Below are 18,317 nucleotides of genomic sequence, written 5' to 3'. Positions count from 1 at the left end.
ATATTTACATTGTGAATAATAACGTAACAAATCTTTATTTTATTTATAATTGTGTTATAATAAAAATTAACAAATATAATGCATATACTGTTTTCTTGTTAAGCTACTATGTCATATCGAGACTTTTTTTCTAAATAATAATACAAATATTCTTATCGCGGTTAATTTTACATATTTTTATCTACTAGAATACACCTATTTTTGGAATGTATTCGTAAATGCATTACTGTTTACCTTAACTTTACATTTTCTCCATATGACGAATGTGAAATCAAAATTATAATGAAATGATATAAATATTTACTGTTAGACCTAGTATCTTTCCCTGATAAGATAAAAATGGAATTACTTATTTTGCCAAATAATAAAATTATTTGTGACAGTTATAAGGTGTGTTGGAAGATGTAGTAGTAAACCTGTGTAATAAAAAATATAAAGCAGATACTTATTTTATAATTACTTATTGGAAATCAACAGGTAAATATGCTAGATGAGAAATTTTTCATAAACGTAAGTGATTTTATTTATTATATTAATTAATAGAGTAACCACAATAATTAGAGCTGTCAGAGAGAGTCGCGATTCAATGGCGTGCCAAGCGAATCAACCGAGACATGCGTGAGCCGCTGCCTCAAAATGCTTTTCAGGTTCATGTCACGTTAGTATACTGTTGTCTGTTGACTGCTACCCCTTGGTGTTTATGGTGGTGTAATGCAGATAATTTAATTTATACTTTTTAATAAATAATGCGGGCGCCTATATCCCGCGGCTCAGTTCTAACAGCCCTACTAATAACTAATAATTGTTGTAAGAAGAAAATATGATGTTTTATCTTTTTATATGTTTTGAAATAATTTAAAAATTGTTTCTATGACGTTCAGTTTTTCTAAATCATATAAACGATGAATGAAAAAAATTTATCAGCAAATAAGGTTTAAGTATATTTAACTTTTAAATATGTACCTACATATATTTTAACCGTGGGTAACTCAAGATGTAAATTAATCCAGCGAAAATCATTTTTTTCAAAATTACAGATACTTGCAGAGATATTTTTAAAATCTATTCCTTTCCCTGCACACTTTGAGAGCCACCGTCCACGTGAAAGGTAATCATTTATGTGTAAGCACGAATTGCCAGTTTGCCAAGTCAGGCGTCAAGACAATTATTTAGAATAAGACCTTAGTTTTTTAGTTTTTCTCAGTTAATTCTAATTTACCTACTATAAGTGATTTTGATTTAAAAAATGTAAGAATTAAAAATATGTAGTAATCTCAAACCAAAAAACAGAAAACCTCAAACTCTTGAAAAATTAATTTCATCAAGGTATTTCAGTAATATTTTTAATTTATTAGGTATTTCTAAGACAGTGAAAAGAAAAAAAAAAATGATTACGCCAGAAGGATTGTTCAAAATGTTGATTTTATGAATTTAGTTTTTCCTATCACAAATAATTATTTATTACGGCTGGTGTTTTATAGACAAAAAATAGCATTTTTAGTAAGGCAATGATAGTACAAGTAAATCCATCCAGGAAGTGACGAAGTGTTACGCTAAACTAGAGCAACCTCCTTTAATTTTTCTCATTGAAAGATCGTGGAGAACATGTAAACATTAGAAAATGTACCTTTCCTGTTTTGTCTAGCAAATTTGCAAAAATACTCTGACATTAATGCATGTGTTAAAAGTCTCCTAAAAATATTCAATGAGGTGTTCGTTAAAAAAAATTAACAATGACTATACTAATTATTGTTAAACAGTTAGATATTAAAAAGTATGTTTAGTCAACAACTTCTGAAGCTAAACTACAACGTTCAACAATCAACAAACAATTTACGTTACGCGTAAATACCACCTTAAAGTCAGCGGTCCTCAATAAGTTTCCTATTAGAATATCATGCATATTTATTTCAAATTCATGTTCTGACATAAACTATGCCACTGTTTAAAATATATGTACACATGTAACATTACTAAGGTTATGAATGCGCATGGTTACACAGTAAAATAGTGTTTTTTCTTCATTTTCCATTTTCAGGCAGTTCTTCAACTCCACCGATTTGTATCTACCCTTTCCTCGAGGTTCTTAACCATTTCTGCGCTTGCAGTCTATCTGTATGCACTGGGGGTACTACTATCGGCAGTGATAATTTTATTTGCCATACGGTGGCGTTACGAAATGGGAATAATAAGAAGAGAATTTGTGGAGGATGAGATGGACTCTTTGGAAGTTGAAATGCCTGTATATGAAAATTTACGAATGACTAATTATCAGAAATTAATTAGTGAAGATATATCAGACGAGGAATTTGAAAGTAGCGATAGAGATTATGATAATGTTTAATAGAGAAAGTAAGAATTCAAAATAATTTCAATGTTACCACTCTGGAATGTGGATAACTGTTTTAAAATTTAGAGATAAATGTTTTAATTTAAATATTCTAGTTAAGTCCAAAATTTTTATAGCCTAATGAACATTTTTGCTGAGCTTTAAAGGTATTAAGCCAATTGAAATTAATTCACAGTTTTCCTAAATCGTCGTAATCATTTTAGTGCAGAAAAAATAGGTAGGTGGATGAATTTTGCATTGGTCTTTGGTTAAAGTGATATAACTATTATGTATAAGAATAAAGGATGATTTTCTCTAAAGATTTGCATTATAGAGGTGATTCAGTTATAATGTCATTAATTTTAATCACGCAGTCGAAAGGTCTAATAAAGACAGAAAATCGAGAAAAAAAAATTCCTCGACGTTTAAAAAAAAATTACCCCTTAACTTTTGTTAAGTTGGCGCCCTACTTTGCATTACATTTGCTGACTGGGAACGAGCCAGCACACCACAGAGCGTCCGAACATTGAAGAGAAACAGCTGATTTCCCCAGTCGTCTTCAAAACCAAAGTGCAGCGTATCCCAACTTCACAAAGTGTTATGGACGAATGAGTGAGTGTTTTTTCTTAGCAGTACTGTCATTTTAGATTGGTAGGTACCATACTACTCTTTGAAAAGCAATAACTCACAAAATAGGGTATACGCACTACAAACTAAATAATTAATTGAACACAATATGTACTAAAAACTCATAATCAAATATAAAACATAGTAAAATGTTAACAATATTAGAAATATTAAATAAACTACCGTTCGGAAACAATTATTGTCCTTAAAAATAAATAATATTTATTAATATTTAAAAAAAAGATCTTATTCATTCACGTGTCTCTAAAAAGGTCTGTTTTGTCAATCACTATTAAAAACACAGTAAAAGTTAGGTTAGTGACCGAATACGGTAGGTCAAGATTCACTCTCGATAAACCTTTGTAGAAGCGGTCTAAAGAGGGGTTCAAAAAAGAATTGAAAATATTTTTTTTCAGCGTGAATCGGTACGCATTTTATAAATCGTTTAATCGCTCATTTTTTCCTACCCTCACTTAAAATTGATGATATGACCGAATCACCCTGTATACTAATTTCAATATACCAGGTAGGTGTTTCTTCAGTTATTTTTTATTTCAATCAAAACAAACAGCATGACTTTTATGCTAGGTACTTTATTTGCATACCTAAATATTTGGTATAATAGAGCATAGACCTTCATTTGACGAAGAAAATTTCAGGAAAATTTTTAGAATTAATTTGAATTAGCTTAGTCCTTTTAAAGCACATATATTCTTTATGAATTCTGGGGTATTCAACAGATATCATTCCACTTACCTCATTGTACAAAAGACTGATTGTAATTAAGAATAAATTATACTGCCTGTGATTATTTAATTGCAATATTTATTATTTAAAGAATATTTTACATTTTATCGAAAGTAGATGAGTTAATATTTTTTTAATTTACTATTAATACAAACAGGAGTTTGTTTTAGTAAAATAAATTAGGATTAATTTAATAAGTCCTTGGGTAAAGACCCTAATCAAAAGATGGTTTCTATGAAACTAATGTTAATTCCTGGGAACAAAAATAAGTCAAAGTTTGTAATTTTGAAACTTTTATTTAACTCGTACGTAAAAAAACACATTACCTTTGGCGCGAACCTTTATCTAATTACTTTTTTAAATTTTTCTTTAAATGTCTTGTAAATCGAGATAAAAATTGAATTCTTAAATATTTGTTATCAGAAACATTTGCTTAACTAATGAGGAACTCTCTAATAGACAATAAAAAAATAGACTTTGAAGAAAACTAATTTTTTAATTGCGTAAACAATAAAGTCACACTGGTAAACTCAATATATGCAAATTAGATCTTCCTCTTAATTTTATTAGTTTTTTAAAAAAATATATAGAAAATACGTAGTTATTTATAAAAAGATTCATTTGTTTTAGGTTTAATAATAAAATTTGAATCTCGCTGTGTGCATTCTCCATGAAGTTTCTTTACTACAAAAGGGAAGTTTGAAGTTCCCGTAAATAGAGAGCAAGAATTTAATCATCAAATATAATATCTCTTGGAGATATTAAGACTTAATTGTTAACATATTACACTAGACACTTTGCAAGAGATATGAGCCATATATCACCCGTATTACTATTTCCAAATAGGTGCAGTGCTTATATATGACTCCTAGATGTTCCATCCTAAAGTTACCCTTCTACAGTTAAAACTTAAACACATACAGAGAATATCAGGTAGCTAGGAGGATAAAATAAGCATTAATGTTGATATTTCTACTTTTGCCTGTTTGATAATTCAATTCTAAGTTTATTTAAAATTCTCACAATTTGTATACAGGGTGACCCAAAACTGATGGTTATCCGCCATTACAGCAAAATGGAAAAGTCAAATAGAAAATCTCAAACGGAGATTTTACCGTCATAAGGGCTGTGATTATTATTTATATATTTACCAATTTCACACATATTTTCTTAAGTCATATGAAAGTTTTCATTCACAACTTTTACTAAAAAAGTTTTCGGATATGTCCTCTCGTTCAAAATATATAAAATGATATATACAGAGAAGAACACTGATTCAATCAAGTCTGTTACTGATTTTATCAGATTTGCCGTAGAAAACAAGGTTCTTGTTTATATTGCAATAAATCATTTGTTTATATAATATATCTTTTAGAGATTCACGGAAAATCAGAAGCATATTAACTTCTATTGAATATTAATGTTTTTTAAATAAATCTAGCAAATAAGGAGGGTCATTAAGTGCAATTTTGGCCCAATTGGAAAATTTAAAAAATGCACGAGGAAATAAATTAATGATGATAAATAAACTTCTGTCAAAGTAATTTGTTTGTTCCGCGTGCCTCGTCCATAGCCACTGCGATCCGTCAGAAATAAATTTCCCTCCTGTTTTTTTAAAATTAGTTTTAAAATATGTACCTATGTCGAAAAGTCCTGAATCAAACAGTAACATAAATTACATATTTTTTGAAAGAGAAAAATTTAACCAAGCTAAGTATGCACTAACCTATAGGGCGTTCCATTTAAAAAAATGTTTTTTACTTTCATTCAGTGATTTCCATTATTCATTTGTTTTTTCGAATACAATATTATAAAAATTCATAAAAAAGCTAGAACTTTTGTATTAAAAACTTTTTTGTAATTTCAATAATAAACAGTAAGTTGTCAGATAATAGTGACTCACCCCTATAGAGATACACCCAATTACAGGAAACGCATGAAAAACGAAAGATGTACATTGAAAATAAAAAAAAATCATAAAAAATACAAATACAAAAACAGATTTAAATTATTAATAGATATCGTAATGCTTAAACAAACATTAACAGCAGTAAATCTATAGATTCAGAGAAGTAATGGCAATCTTTAATTTTATAAAGACTGGCGGCATGAATATCACATTCGCTACAAATTGCATTAAAATTGCTAGTCATTACATGTAGAAGACGTTCGCACCTACTTTGAAATCTTGGAACTAAAAAATATAAATATGCCAGTAACTCACTGCAATCAATTCTATCATGGATAATATTATATAAAAATGTTACTGCTATAATTCTTTGTCTTATCTCTAAAGAAAACATATTAAATCTACTTAATAAAATAGTGTTATCAATTCCCCTTTGGGGGTACAAGCTATCCTCTTTAAAAGGTAAGTATTTTAAAAAACGTTATTGAACTGATTTATTAACATCAATGTAATAGTTATATAATGGATATCAAACAAGAATACAATACTCTAACGAGAGAATAAAAAATAATTTTTAGAACATAAGTATTTCTAATTGATTTGGTATTTCTCATTATAAATCCAAATGCCTTTGAGGCAGAAAGCACTATATTATTAATGTGGTGTCTGAAGCTAAGGCCACACTGTCGAAGTAGACGCCCAAATCCTTCACAATATCACACCTATTTATAGTTGTAGATTCAAGGTGATAATTATACTGATTATATAATTCATTAGAAATTTAGCCAATAGCAATTACAAATTTTACGTAGTTACTATGTATTGAAAAGCGATTATACTCTTGACGACGTGGTATAACCGTTTTGGTGTTTCGCCTCCTCCAACAATGTGAACTATGTCATGGTAACGATAGTTTTAACATTTGTCAATAAACGTCAAAAAAAAAATGGAACGCTTCGGTTCAAGCTCTGAATTATATAATCGTATCGAATACCACTCGAGCAAACGAAAATATTCGATTATACTAACCTCCTCACTCGACGTATATCCTTAAAACACCACTCCAGCTACGCTGTCGTGGTGTTTCGCAGAATACGTCTCGTGACACGGAAGTATAATCGAATATTTTCTATGCTCTTGTGATATTATAACTGAATATGTGATTTTTTCCTAGTATAGGATGCTACATTACATTTTGAAACATTGATATGGATGTGATATTTTTTACACCACTGTAAAATGAAATCAATTATTGATTGCAAATTATAACAGGCATGAATATTATTTATTTTACTGTAAAATTTAAAGTCATCGGCGAAAAAAAGTTTGGGCCATTTAATTGAGTTGGCCAAATCATGAATGAAAATCAAAAATAACAGAGGTCCCAAGTTGGACCCCTGCGGAACTCCTGTATTAGCGTTATAAACATAAGATTTAAAACCATCATACTCGATAAATTGTTCTCTGCCAGATAAAAATAACTCAAAAAACTTAGTAAACATTGCGAAAAACCCATGCGATCAAGTTTAGAAAGTAGAACGTAATGTAGGTCAACCAATGGAGATTTTTTGGCATACTTAAATATTACAGCAATTTTTTTGTATTACCTTTTGAAAAATACTTAGTAAATGAAAACCCAAGTGATTTCCTCAGCAAAGTCGTGAACAATTTTTTTTAAACAATAAAAACTGCAAAAATGACATTTCCTTGTGTTTTCATATCTCGAAAAATAACAATGAAATCATTTTACTTTCAATAGGACTTTTGTAGAGAATAAAAAAACCTATAGAATGGTTCTGTGTGCGACCCGATCGGTTCATTTTTTACAGAGAAAATCCGGAAAAACCTCTAAAATAGACCTTTTTCTCAAAAATTAATAACTCCGTCAAATTTGAAGCTGGAAAAACAGTCTTACGAAAAATGACAGATAATAATATGTAGTTTAATCGTGCTTAAGATGGTTTCTGTCCGATGGATAGTTTTTGCACAATTGCATTATAAACAAATTAGAGTCATTTTCTGCACAGCGTGGCGATTTATTAAAAATGGTCCGATTTAAATTCTGAAAACGGCATCTGAACGTAGACGACAAAATCTCCAATTTGTATATCTCGAATTTTCGCTGGGTGATGATGGGAAATATGCTAAAAATGCCCTTGAAAGTCGCAAGAAACGATCGAAAGTTGTACAAAAACGATGCATCGGACAGAAACCATCTTGCGCACGATTAAACTACATAATATTATAATCTCTTATCTTTCGCAAGACTGTTTTTCCAGCTTCCAGTTATTAATTTTTGAAAAAAGGTCTATTTTAGAGGTTTTTCCGGATTTTCTCTGTAAAAATTCGGGTCGCACAAAAAAACATTTCATTGGTTTTCTATTATTCTCTACAAAATTCCTATTGAGAGTAAAACGATTCCATAATTATTTTTCGTGATATTATAAAAAACCAAAAAAATTTAATTTTTTGCAGTTTTTATTGTTTAGAAAAAATTGTTCACGACTTTGCTGGGGAAATCACTTGGGTTTCCATTTTCTAAGTATTTTTCAAAAGGAAATATGTACATGAAATTTGATGTAATATTTAAGTGTAAAAACAGTCTCTTTTTTCGCTCTATTGGTCGGTCTAATGATCAAACTGATCAAATGCCTTCTGGAAATCCCAGTAACATTAACTTGTTCTTGTTTATCGAGAGATTCACATAAATATTGAGTTAAGTAAGCTAAATTTGTCATACAAGATCTTTTTTCCATAAAGCCATGTTGGTCAGGGGACGCATACACATATTTTAAATATTGGGTAAATGTGATTGTACAAGATTGTACAAGAGTTTTGAAAATTACTCAACTATGATATAAGTAGCCGTATAGTTCTGGATAATAGATGGACCACTTTTCTTGAGCATGGGGCATACATGAGCTGTCTTCCATATGCCTGGAAATTTATTTTTTGAAAAAGACAGATTAAATATAATATGTGAGAGCGATTTAGCTAGGACTCATATGCAGTCTTTGGTTAGGACACTCGGGATGTCATCAATACCAGCTGTCATTTTGTCTTTCTTAGAGGCCCAAATAACGTCCAACTCAACCCAAAAAACTGTCTATTAAGATATTATTTTCTGCATTTCTAATAAAAACTTAATTTGTGATTTAACGCTTCTTCTTAAATACTTAAAACCGATTAAAGAAATAATTAGATGAAGAGATGAAATACCTATAGAAAAACTTTTCAATAAAAATTGTTGAGAAAAATGAGAACTTTCAAAAGAAAATTAAAAAAAGCAAAAATAATTTCGATGACAATTTTAACTCAAATACTTACATTCTATTTGCTTTTTCGTTTTCCAGTAATGAAGGCTTTTTATCAGCTCTAGGACACCTTCTAGATATCTATATTTTAAATCTATGAACCGTTGTTGTATTGTAACTTTTACTTTTCTAAAAAAAAATAAGAAATAATCATTATATTATATATTGTACATTTTTTGTTCCTCTATACACATCAGTTTATTAGTATAGCAAAGGTAAAAAAGTTTAACAGGTCAACATTTCTTTATCATCATCATCACGTTCATCTTCTAACACCAAATATTTGTCAGTGGGTGCTGGTGATTCTGAGCCATTACACACAGCTTGTGGAACTTCGAGATGCTTCTGGTACTTTGATAACAAAATTATTGCAGCATATATCAGTGCACCCACAGACCATAGCGATAGAATTACAAGGGAACCATGAATGCTTAAAATTCCTTCAAACAGAGTTGATGTTATTCCAAAGAACTAGAATGAAATTGAATATAGAGTTGTGAACCAGTTTTGAAAAATATTAGTGTTTAGAAAATTGAAGCATTTGATTAGGCAAATGTCTGAAAATGAGAAATAAAAATATAAATTCGGTTTGCAGTGTGATGCTTCTTTCAAATCCCAGCAGGGAAATACAGGGTGTTAATGAACTTATGTCAACAATTTAAAGGGGTGAAAAATTAGCAAAAACTGAGGTAACTGATGTCACAAACTTGTTCGGAAGTTTAAGGTCGTACAGAAAAAAGTTAATTAAAAATGTGTTTAAAATTGTTTTGGAACTGCTGAAATACATGTATTTTATCGCGGCGAGTACTTACAAAAAATTCTGTAACACTTTTTACGAGTTTGTAGGTTTTGCTCGCATGCGAGCGAATTGGATACGTCGCGCTGAAGCTTGTGTGCAAGCAAATGGTGGGTACATCGAACATCTATGAAAATCAGCAGTTCTCAAAAGGTGGCCCCTTGCAATGTTGATGTAAGTCAGATTATAAAATTACATTTTACTCAACACAAATCCGTGTATTTACTTCATTTTAATATAAGGGACATGTGGCAAAAGTATTTGACATAAGTCCATTAACACCCTGTATAAGACCCACGAAGTGGGTAAAATTTTAGAGCTAAACATATAAATTTGATCATTCAAGTAGCAAACTGTTTCAACTAAATTCTAACTGGAATTTGCAGGGATTACAAACTACGCCCCTTCAGGTAAAAATGGTTTTTCACATTGTTTTGCGCCAACATTTTAGTCCAGTCATTGAAGGTAAAATACGGCGTTACTGTATAATTTTCCCAAACTGCACCGATCTGCACCAAAATTTTGATTTGGATTCTACTTACCCTCTACTTCAAAGTTGACCCTGTGCCGGGGGTTGCTTTTTATTTTTTCGGGGTGAAAACTACCCCTATTCGAAAATAACTACAGAATTGTAGATTCGAGCGTGTAATAGGTAGAAATCATATTTAAATAAGTAATTATGATGAATTGAAAATTGTCAATCCCTAAAAACCACCCCCTATGACAGTAATCATTAAAGAATAATGTTGAAAAATATTATTCAGCCACTTGGAATAATTTAATCGTATAGTGATATTGTATTAAGATTTCTTTACTGTTTTAATTGTTTATTATTTATTTATAAGTTTCAACCCTTATAAAAACCACCCCTTGCAAAAAAATCGAACAATTATAGTTAAAAAATTTTTTTAGTTCAAAATATAATACAATCTTTTTGTTATTTAAAATGTACTGTATTTATTTTATCAAACCTTAAAGAAAAACACTTCTGATTAAAATTTGCAATCAAAAATAGGCAAAATAAGAATTTTATTTTTATGTGGATTTAAATTTTTTATTTTTATAACAAATTTTTTTTTATTGCAAATAACATAAATAATCAAAAATCCTCTTCACTCTCGTCTTCCTTTTCTATTCTATTCCTAAAATTCCTATTTCTATTCCTAAAATATAGCTATAGTGTGTATTCATCAATGCTTCAATATACGATATCTGCAAAAATATTGATTGGTTTTTTACCCATAACTCGCTTAGTTTTTATGCTATCAAGCCTTTCAAAAAACCATTTTGTAGGTTTTTTCAAGGGCTATAAAATCAAATAAGTTAAATTTTCTTTCCGCCCTTATTTTTGTAAGAGTTTGAGCTGAAAGGGCTTGAACAAGTTGCTATTTACGAAGATATGCAAACTTTAAACTGCCATATTTTACTTAATTTTTACCCTACAGAAAAAAAAAAATCAAAAAAGCAAAGCCTACAATTTTGTACACTACAAAATTTTGCGTATCATTAATAGTTTTTAAGTTATTTTGAAGAAAAGACAATTTATTCCAAAAATACAAAAATCCTCTTTTCACTTCAAGCTCAACTTTTTTAAAACTAAGCACTTTAAACCGGTCAAACTTCTAGAGCATATTACAAGTAAGTACATAAATAAAGTAAATTGTAAAGTGGTAACGATTATTTTCAATTGGGGTGGTAATTAGGGGGTGATTTTCACGTTTTTTGTCGCCGAAAAAAATACGAACCAACTTTACTTTCGTCATAACTCGCTTAGGTTTGATACTAAGGACTTTTATAAAAAATAAAAATAAAGGTTTCTTCAAGTACTTTAGAAAATGCATTGGTTTTTGGTTATTTCCAAGCTACTACTACGCTTGTATTGGGTCTACGGAGGACACCATAAATACACAATTCGTTTTGTTTTTTTATAAGCTACTTTTTTTATAAGAATGATTTTTTTGATAAAATACTTTCTTTTTCGCGAAAAACCGTATGAAAGAATGTTTTTTTTATTAAAAAATTTACACTTTCACTCGTGAATAAGTCGAAAAGTATTGACTTTCAGAAAAAACCGAGGGATAAACCGCTGAGGAAGTTTTAGTACATGTCCCCAGGAAGTTGGGAAGAAGTTGGAGGAAGTTATAAATTGAGTAAGTTGAAAGGAATTCCGAATGAAAAGAATTCCGAAGGAAATCGGGGAAGTTTTTAGGAATTCCAAGGAAGTTGAGGAAGTCTGAAGGAAGTTTGGAGGAAGTCGGGAAGTTGGAACCAAACTGCACATGCGTGAACGGTAAACGCCTGCGCAGTATTTTCTTTTACGAAGCAGTCTAGAGAAAGTCCGAGGAAGTTTGACGAAGTATAGAGAAATTTTTGTACAGAATTCAGGGAGCGGTTTACCCCTCGGAAAAAACCAGAACAAAAGTTGCTTAGAATTAGTCAAATTCCATTCCCGGAATTATTTTCAATGAAACATTTTTCGCCCCCGGGGTGAAAACAACCCTCGGTACAAAGTTAACTTTGAAGTAGAGGGTAAGTAGAATCTAAATCCAAATTTTTATGAAAATCGATGCTATTTGGCAAAATTATACGGGAAAATGGTCGTTGACTGGACTATTTCGTAGCGGTGGGTGTAAATTCAATTTGCATACTTATATTTCTTTCCAATGCTCAAAATACTATTTTAAAATGTTTTCTCAAAGTATTTACAAATTGCTGCTTTTCAATATAAAGCTTTATTTTATTATAACAATATTTCACCCAATTTTAGGGTATATAATATTTTAGCGTTTTACTAAAAAATGCGGATTCGGCATCAAAAAATGCACAAGATCTGTGCACCCATTTCTCCGGTACAGAACCTTTTTTTTTTGTGCGGCTGTGTAACTGTTTAGAATTAAAATAAAGAACAGTACTACTGAAAAAATAATACCTGACATATTGAAATCACCAAGTACTTTAAAAACAATGTATTTCTTTTTCTACCATTATACCAAAATACACGATATAAATCATCGCTAAACATTTGCTGTACTTTTCGGATTACCTTTTGAGAAAATGAAACTAAAATGACAAAAACAGACACGTATGTGACTTTATTTGTTGAGAATTTTAGGAATACTTTTATAATGAATATGAATTGGGTATCTAAAGCTAATAATAAAATTTAAAAGAAAACCCATTCCATATGATCTTTAAATTAGAATACGTACTTAATGATATTGATTTGGCCATATTTTATAAATTTTTGTTGTTGTTTGATTTAATTTTGCCATTCAATTTCATATGACATAATAAATTATAGTTCAATTTATTCACACAATAAAACAAAACTTAAATTATTATGAAATAAGGTATAACTTCTAGTACATTTTGCTGTATTATAATTTTTTTGTCAAGTTCATGTTATTTACCGTTCATATATTTCATATGGTACCTACTGCGCAAATGTTATTATTTGGTAGTTACTGAATCATCCATCAAAAGAAAATAAGTCTATTATTCAATTAAAAGCAACTACCAGTGGCTGGCCAAAATGGAAGTTTTTGAACTTAATCATCGACTATTTTATTGTAAATAAACGTGTATATTATGAAAGTTCCGATGTTTTTTCGATAAAACTTATATTTTTTGTAATAATCTTGTAATTTGTAATAATAGTTTCTTACAAAGTGACTGTCCATTTCTAAACAATCTACTTTATTAGAGAAATATTATGCACGCACTATTTATGCTTTTCTGTGAATGAAATAATAAATAATAAGTAAAAATAAACTAAACATCATAAATTTAAATCGATAAAAAATACTTACGTATATAAATATACCAAACAGAAACATATTAAATCCTTCGAATTGGTATTTTGTCAAACGATGAACTTCCCTACACTCTCATTACAGTACAATATCATGTGCATGTCGACTAAGTAATGCCAGTCAACTGACACAAACGAGTGCATGATGTTAATATAATTTTGTAGTTAGTACTCGTAGAATGAGCAATTTACTCTTTAGCAAACAGTCCTATTTATAACTTATATCAAATTATACACTGAGAGAACATTTCGTGTATATTAAACACATTTACATTACATTCCATCAAATGACATCTTTGATTAAATTTTGATCGACCACCTCATAATTTTACTGACAAACCTCAAACCTACCGAAATTTCTAACGCTGACTTTTATGAACTGAATCGAATTCTGAAATATTAAAGTAGAAACGACAGTTCAGAGAAATTCAGGCTTCACTTCTTCAGAAGCAAAGAGAAAAAAAAACAGGGTAATTATTTTTATGGACTTACATCCGTTTTTCTCATACACATAACAGTGGACGGAGTGATAGCACAAACGCTGGTTTATCTCGGTCAAAAGGTCAAAGACATATTATATTAAATAAGTGCTGGAAATGAAATGGATTCGTGCCCAATGCATACCAACGTTCCAAATTAAATTGTAAAAGTGGTGACTATTATAAAGACATGAACTTTGAAAATTATGGAAGTGGTTACAGGAGAAACTTATTCCCAATTTAGACCTAGGAAGTTTACTGGTGATTGACAATGCTCCTTAGCACAATGTTCAAATTGAAAAATAGAAATGAAATAGTGGTAAGCCTCCCTTATACAGATAACATGTTAACGTCTGATTTGTACAATTCAGTTAAAACACACAAAACGACATATAAAACTTTTGTGGTAGTCAAAATTGTAAATGATCACGCGGATATAATACTTTACGGCTTTCCGTCGCACTACCCAGATTTAAACTTCTTCAAATTAGTTTGGGTTGCTATGAAACGGTATGTTGCAGATTAAAATTAATTTAACATCCCTCGATATCATTTGCTATGACTTTTTTCAACATTTTTCAGTAGAAAAATGTAAATTTCGATGTCAACAAGCTGTAACATTCACTATTTATACAGCGTGAATGTCACCATTTTTAGCTAAACACTGCTCGTGTACAACAATTAACAGCTGCTTGAGATTTTGATATAAAACTCAACTTTGTTATTAAACATAGTTTGTTTCCACCTGTATACTGTAATACTCTTGTAACGTTATGTTGATCTTTGTTACACCCTAAAACTAGTTATAGAACACTGATTTAATAAACTTATGCGATATGTTTGCTATTAGGATTAGGTATCTGTGTTTAAACCTGGATAAACTTTATTAAACGAAATGTAAATCTGTACGAATTGTACTATTATCTGTGCTTGTATAATTTTAACTGTACTAAATTTTAATGTTATTATTACCTTTTATTATTGTTTATATATGCACGAGTATGCACATTTGATTAAGTACTTGGCTGTCAAGTATTGGAGATTATTTATTTGTTTCTCTCACATCGACCTAAGAACTCGATTGATCCATAGAAACATGATTAGTGGACTAAATAAAAACGTGGTCGAAGTTGGCTCTGCCACATTGGGCGTAGGGAGTAGCTTATACTGACCAACTTAACCTCATTTCTCAACGAGCTGTATAGCAGCTGTCAGTTTCAATAACGTTAATGACTATATAATTTTATTATAAAGAATAATCGTGATAACAATAACAAACAATTAAAGGAGCTGCGGAAAGTGTCCCCCTCCTTATTATAACAATAAATTAAAGCAGCTGCTGAAAGTGTCCCCCTTCTTGTTCCAAGCACCTTTCACACCTGTTCCTCAAAGAATTAAAGACATTTTCTAAGATGCTCGGGGTATTGTTAATTTCACGAATCTTGTCTATAAGTCGAGCCTGCAGATGGTTTAAATCAGGAATAGGCAGTTCAAAAATAGTGTTTTTAAGGTAAGGCCACAAAAAGAAATCACACGGCGTAATATCACATGACCTCGGTGGAAATTCATGTTCAGCATTGAGACTTATTAGTCGATTTTGGAAAACTTCCCTCAACATATTCATCGTCTCGCCTGCCGTATGTGCACTTGCGCCATCTTGTTGAAAGTAAAAGTTTGTAATTTCGTTTTCTTCCAGCTGGTTAACAAAAGGAGCGATAATTTCTTCTCTATACCTTTGCGCAGTAAGAGTACCATTAAAAAAATAGGTCCATAAATCCTCCTTCGATTGAGAGCACACCAAACTACAATTTTTTGAGCGTGTAGAGGGCCCTCGACAAAAAAGTTATCTGTTTTTTCAGAAGACCACATTCTCATATTCTGTGAGTTTACGTAACCACTTAAATGAAACCAGGCTTCATCAGAAAAAAAGGTGATATTATGAAGTCCACCGTAGTTGTTTAAAAACCATTCACAAAATACAGCCCGTCGCGGAAAATCGACTTCATGAAGTTCTTGCTGACAAGTTAAACGATAGGAGAACAAACGCAAATCTTTTTTAACACTGTGTGGCAGGTACTGTCTGATACTCCCACCATTTGTGATAAAACACGTACAGAAGTTCTTGGCGCATTTTCCATTATTTGATTTGTTAGACATTTTCTTTTAAAGCTTCAGTCCGCTTTTTAGGTCGGCCGCTTCCTTCTTTTCTTGTTACACTGCCCGTTTCACGAAAAACATTAACACAACGCTGAACTGCACTTTGAAAAATTTTGTACTCAACAACGCCGGGAAATTGATTTTGAAATTCTATGAAACATTCCTCAATGGAATACTTCCATATTCCATCAATCTTGCGTCCATTTCTAAAGTAGGACTCTATGATAAACACTTTTTGTTCTTGAGAAAACACCATTTTAAACGCTTTTTAAAACGAAATTATTCAAATTGATAGCGGCGGTATAGCGCTTTGACAGATGACTTTTAAGTTCATTTGCTATACGCTACGCCCTACGTCCAAAATTTCAGAACCAACTTGACCACGTTTTTATTTGAACGCTCGTTATGCAGTTTGGACCTAGGTTATGGTCAATGATAGAACCTGTTCAGTGGTGATTAAATGGCTAGAAATTGGCCTCAATGATTTGGGATCGAGGGGGATTATCCCTCTTTATCCTGCCTCATCTCGTGTAGGCCTGGACAGCCTTCGTAGGTCTGCCCTATCCGTCGTCTACCCCGACCGCAAATGCGGCCGATGTAGGCGCTTTGTGGGACCTCCTTTTGTCCTGGCTGGGCCCCGCCGGCTAGGGCCCTTTCTTCTGGCGCTCTTCTTGCAAATAGCAGTTGCTCAGTCTGAAATTTATTTTGTTCAAACGACGAATCATAGCGGTTGAAGCTCTCTTTCATTTTGTAACTGGTAAAGCAACGAGCTCGCGTTTGTAAATCTAAACCAAAAGTTTATCTAAAATTTTATCACCTGTGAATAGTGAAATCCATCGTACAAAGGTAATTTGCCAAATAATTAAATTTCTAGTTTTTAAATTCAATTTAGTAGATTTTAGTTTAGTAACCACTTGAATTTTGCTTATTTTTTAATGATCTTCAATGCAGTACAACCACGTGCTAATAGAATTTCGTTCTCTCTCTGTCATCAGAGCTTACCAGTAAAGATTATAAAGATTTATCTGTAAAGATTCGAATTAATTTTCGATTAGATTTTTCATAAATATTTTGAGATATTAAGTAAATATTTCACTGAAGACTTGAGTTAATATTCGAGTGAATATTTGTGTAAAGATTTGTATACAATTTACGAATCAAAGTAAATAATTATAATTAAAATTGTAATTAGTAAAGTTTCGAGTTATTAGTGAATATTAGTAGCTAAAATTGAATAAGTTACACCAGATTTAATGAAGATTTACGAGAAGTGGGAGTTTAAAGTCCCGAAAGTAAACAATCTTTATGGTAGCCTGGCACAGAGAGATTTAGGTCCACCCTGCGACATCAGATTTGTATACCCCGAGTCCAACACACTTGGATCATCTGTAGACCATTGAACATCAAAGTACCCCACAGAAGATCACTGTGAGAAATATACCTGTAATTTTATTTTTGCATTTTATTTCTCCCCATCCCAACCTACGTGGTGAGGAATACTTTTAACCACCATAACATGTTTTCCTCAAACTGGTAAATATATGTGCTGAGATTAAAAAATTTGAACTAACCCACTTCCCATTGCCTCTGCCCTTTATAGTTTGAACTTTTAAACTATACTATATTCATGGAGACGAAGCCTTTATTAGACTCTGTTACAGAAAATTTTGTAATTACAAAACGCAGTGACAGTAGTGATAGTAAACTTCATACTGAAAGTTCAGATAGTGATGTTTTGTGTCAAAAAATGTTTTGAAATGGACTGAATTTTTTTTGTTACCTACTGGTTCAATAGCATGACTTAAATTGTTGGCAATGAAAATAACTGAGAATATGAAGAAAAACGATCGGTGGTTTTCTTACCTTTAAAATGGGCGCCTGCTTACACAATCGCACTTACAATGAACCATTGATACATTCAATAAATTTTTTTCTTCGTGTAGCATGCTGTCGTGTAGCATGTAGATTTAAAATTCACTTTTAAGTATACAATAGGGAAATCATTTTGCAACTAATTTAATCGATTAGAAATACACTGACGCATAAACAAATTTTGATAGTAACTTATCCCTGTAATTATTGCAATTTAAAATACTGCACACAAATACTACTACTATTAATTAATAAATAACCATTAAAACAAATAAA

At 31.0% G+C, this 18,317-nt stretch overlaps 1 protein-coding gene across 1 annotated transcript; it reads left to right on the top strand.

Moving 5' to 3' along the window:
* Positions 1-401: 401 nt before the first annotated feature.
* On the top strand, positions 402-3,772 carry LOC108912891. The gene is made up of 2 exons (XM_018718308.1): positions 402-510; positions 2,039-3,772. Exons 1-2 carry the CDS (start codon positions 484-486, stop codon positions 2,342-2,344), a joined length of 333 nt encoding a protein of 110 aa, XP_018573824.1. The 5' UTR covers positions 402-483; the 3' UTR covers positions 2,345-3,772.
* Positions 3,773-18,317: the final 14,545 nt, after the last annotated feature.

Source organism: Anoplophora glabripennis, unplaced genomic scaffold (genome assembly GCF_000390285.2).
Source record: "Anoplophora glabripennis isolate ALB-LARVAE unplaced genomic scaffold, Agla_2.0 scaffold888, whole genome shotgun sequence".
NCBI classification, from domain to species: domain Eukaryota; kingdom Metazoa; phylum Arthropoda; class Insecta; order Coleoptera; family Cerambycidae; genus Anoplophora; species Anoplophora glabripennis.
This window is presented reverse-complemented; position numbering and strand designations above follow the sequence as displayed.

What these genes read in the sequence shown, in the direction of transcription:
- LOC108912891 (XM_018718308.1), top strand. Translation starts at nt 484, where the DNA reads ATGCTAGATGAGAAATTTTTCATAAAC. An exon ending in ATGAGAAATTTTTCATAAAC is followed by an intron (nt 511 to 2,038) that starts GTAAGTGATTTT and finishes TTCCATTTTCAG; the next exon opens with GCAGTTCTTCAACTCCACCG.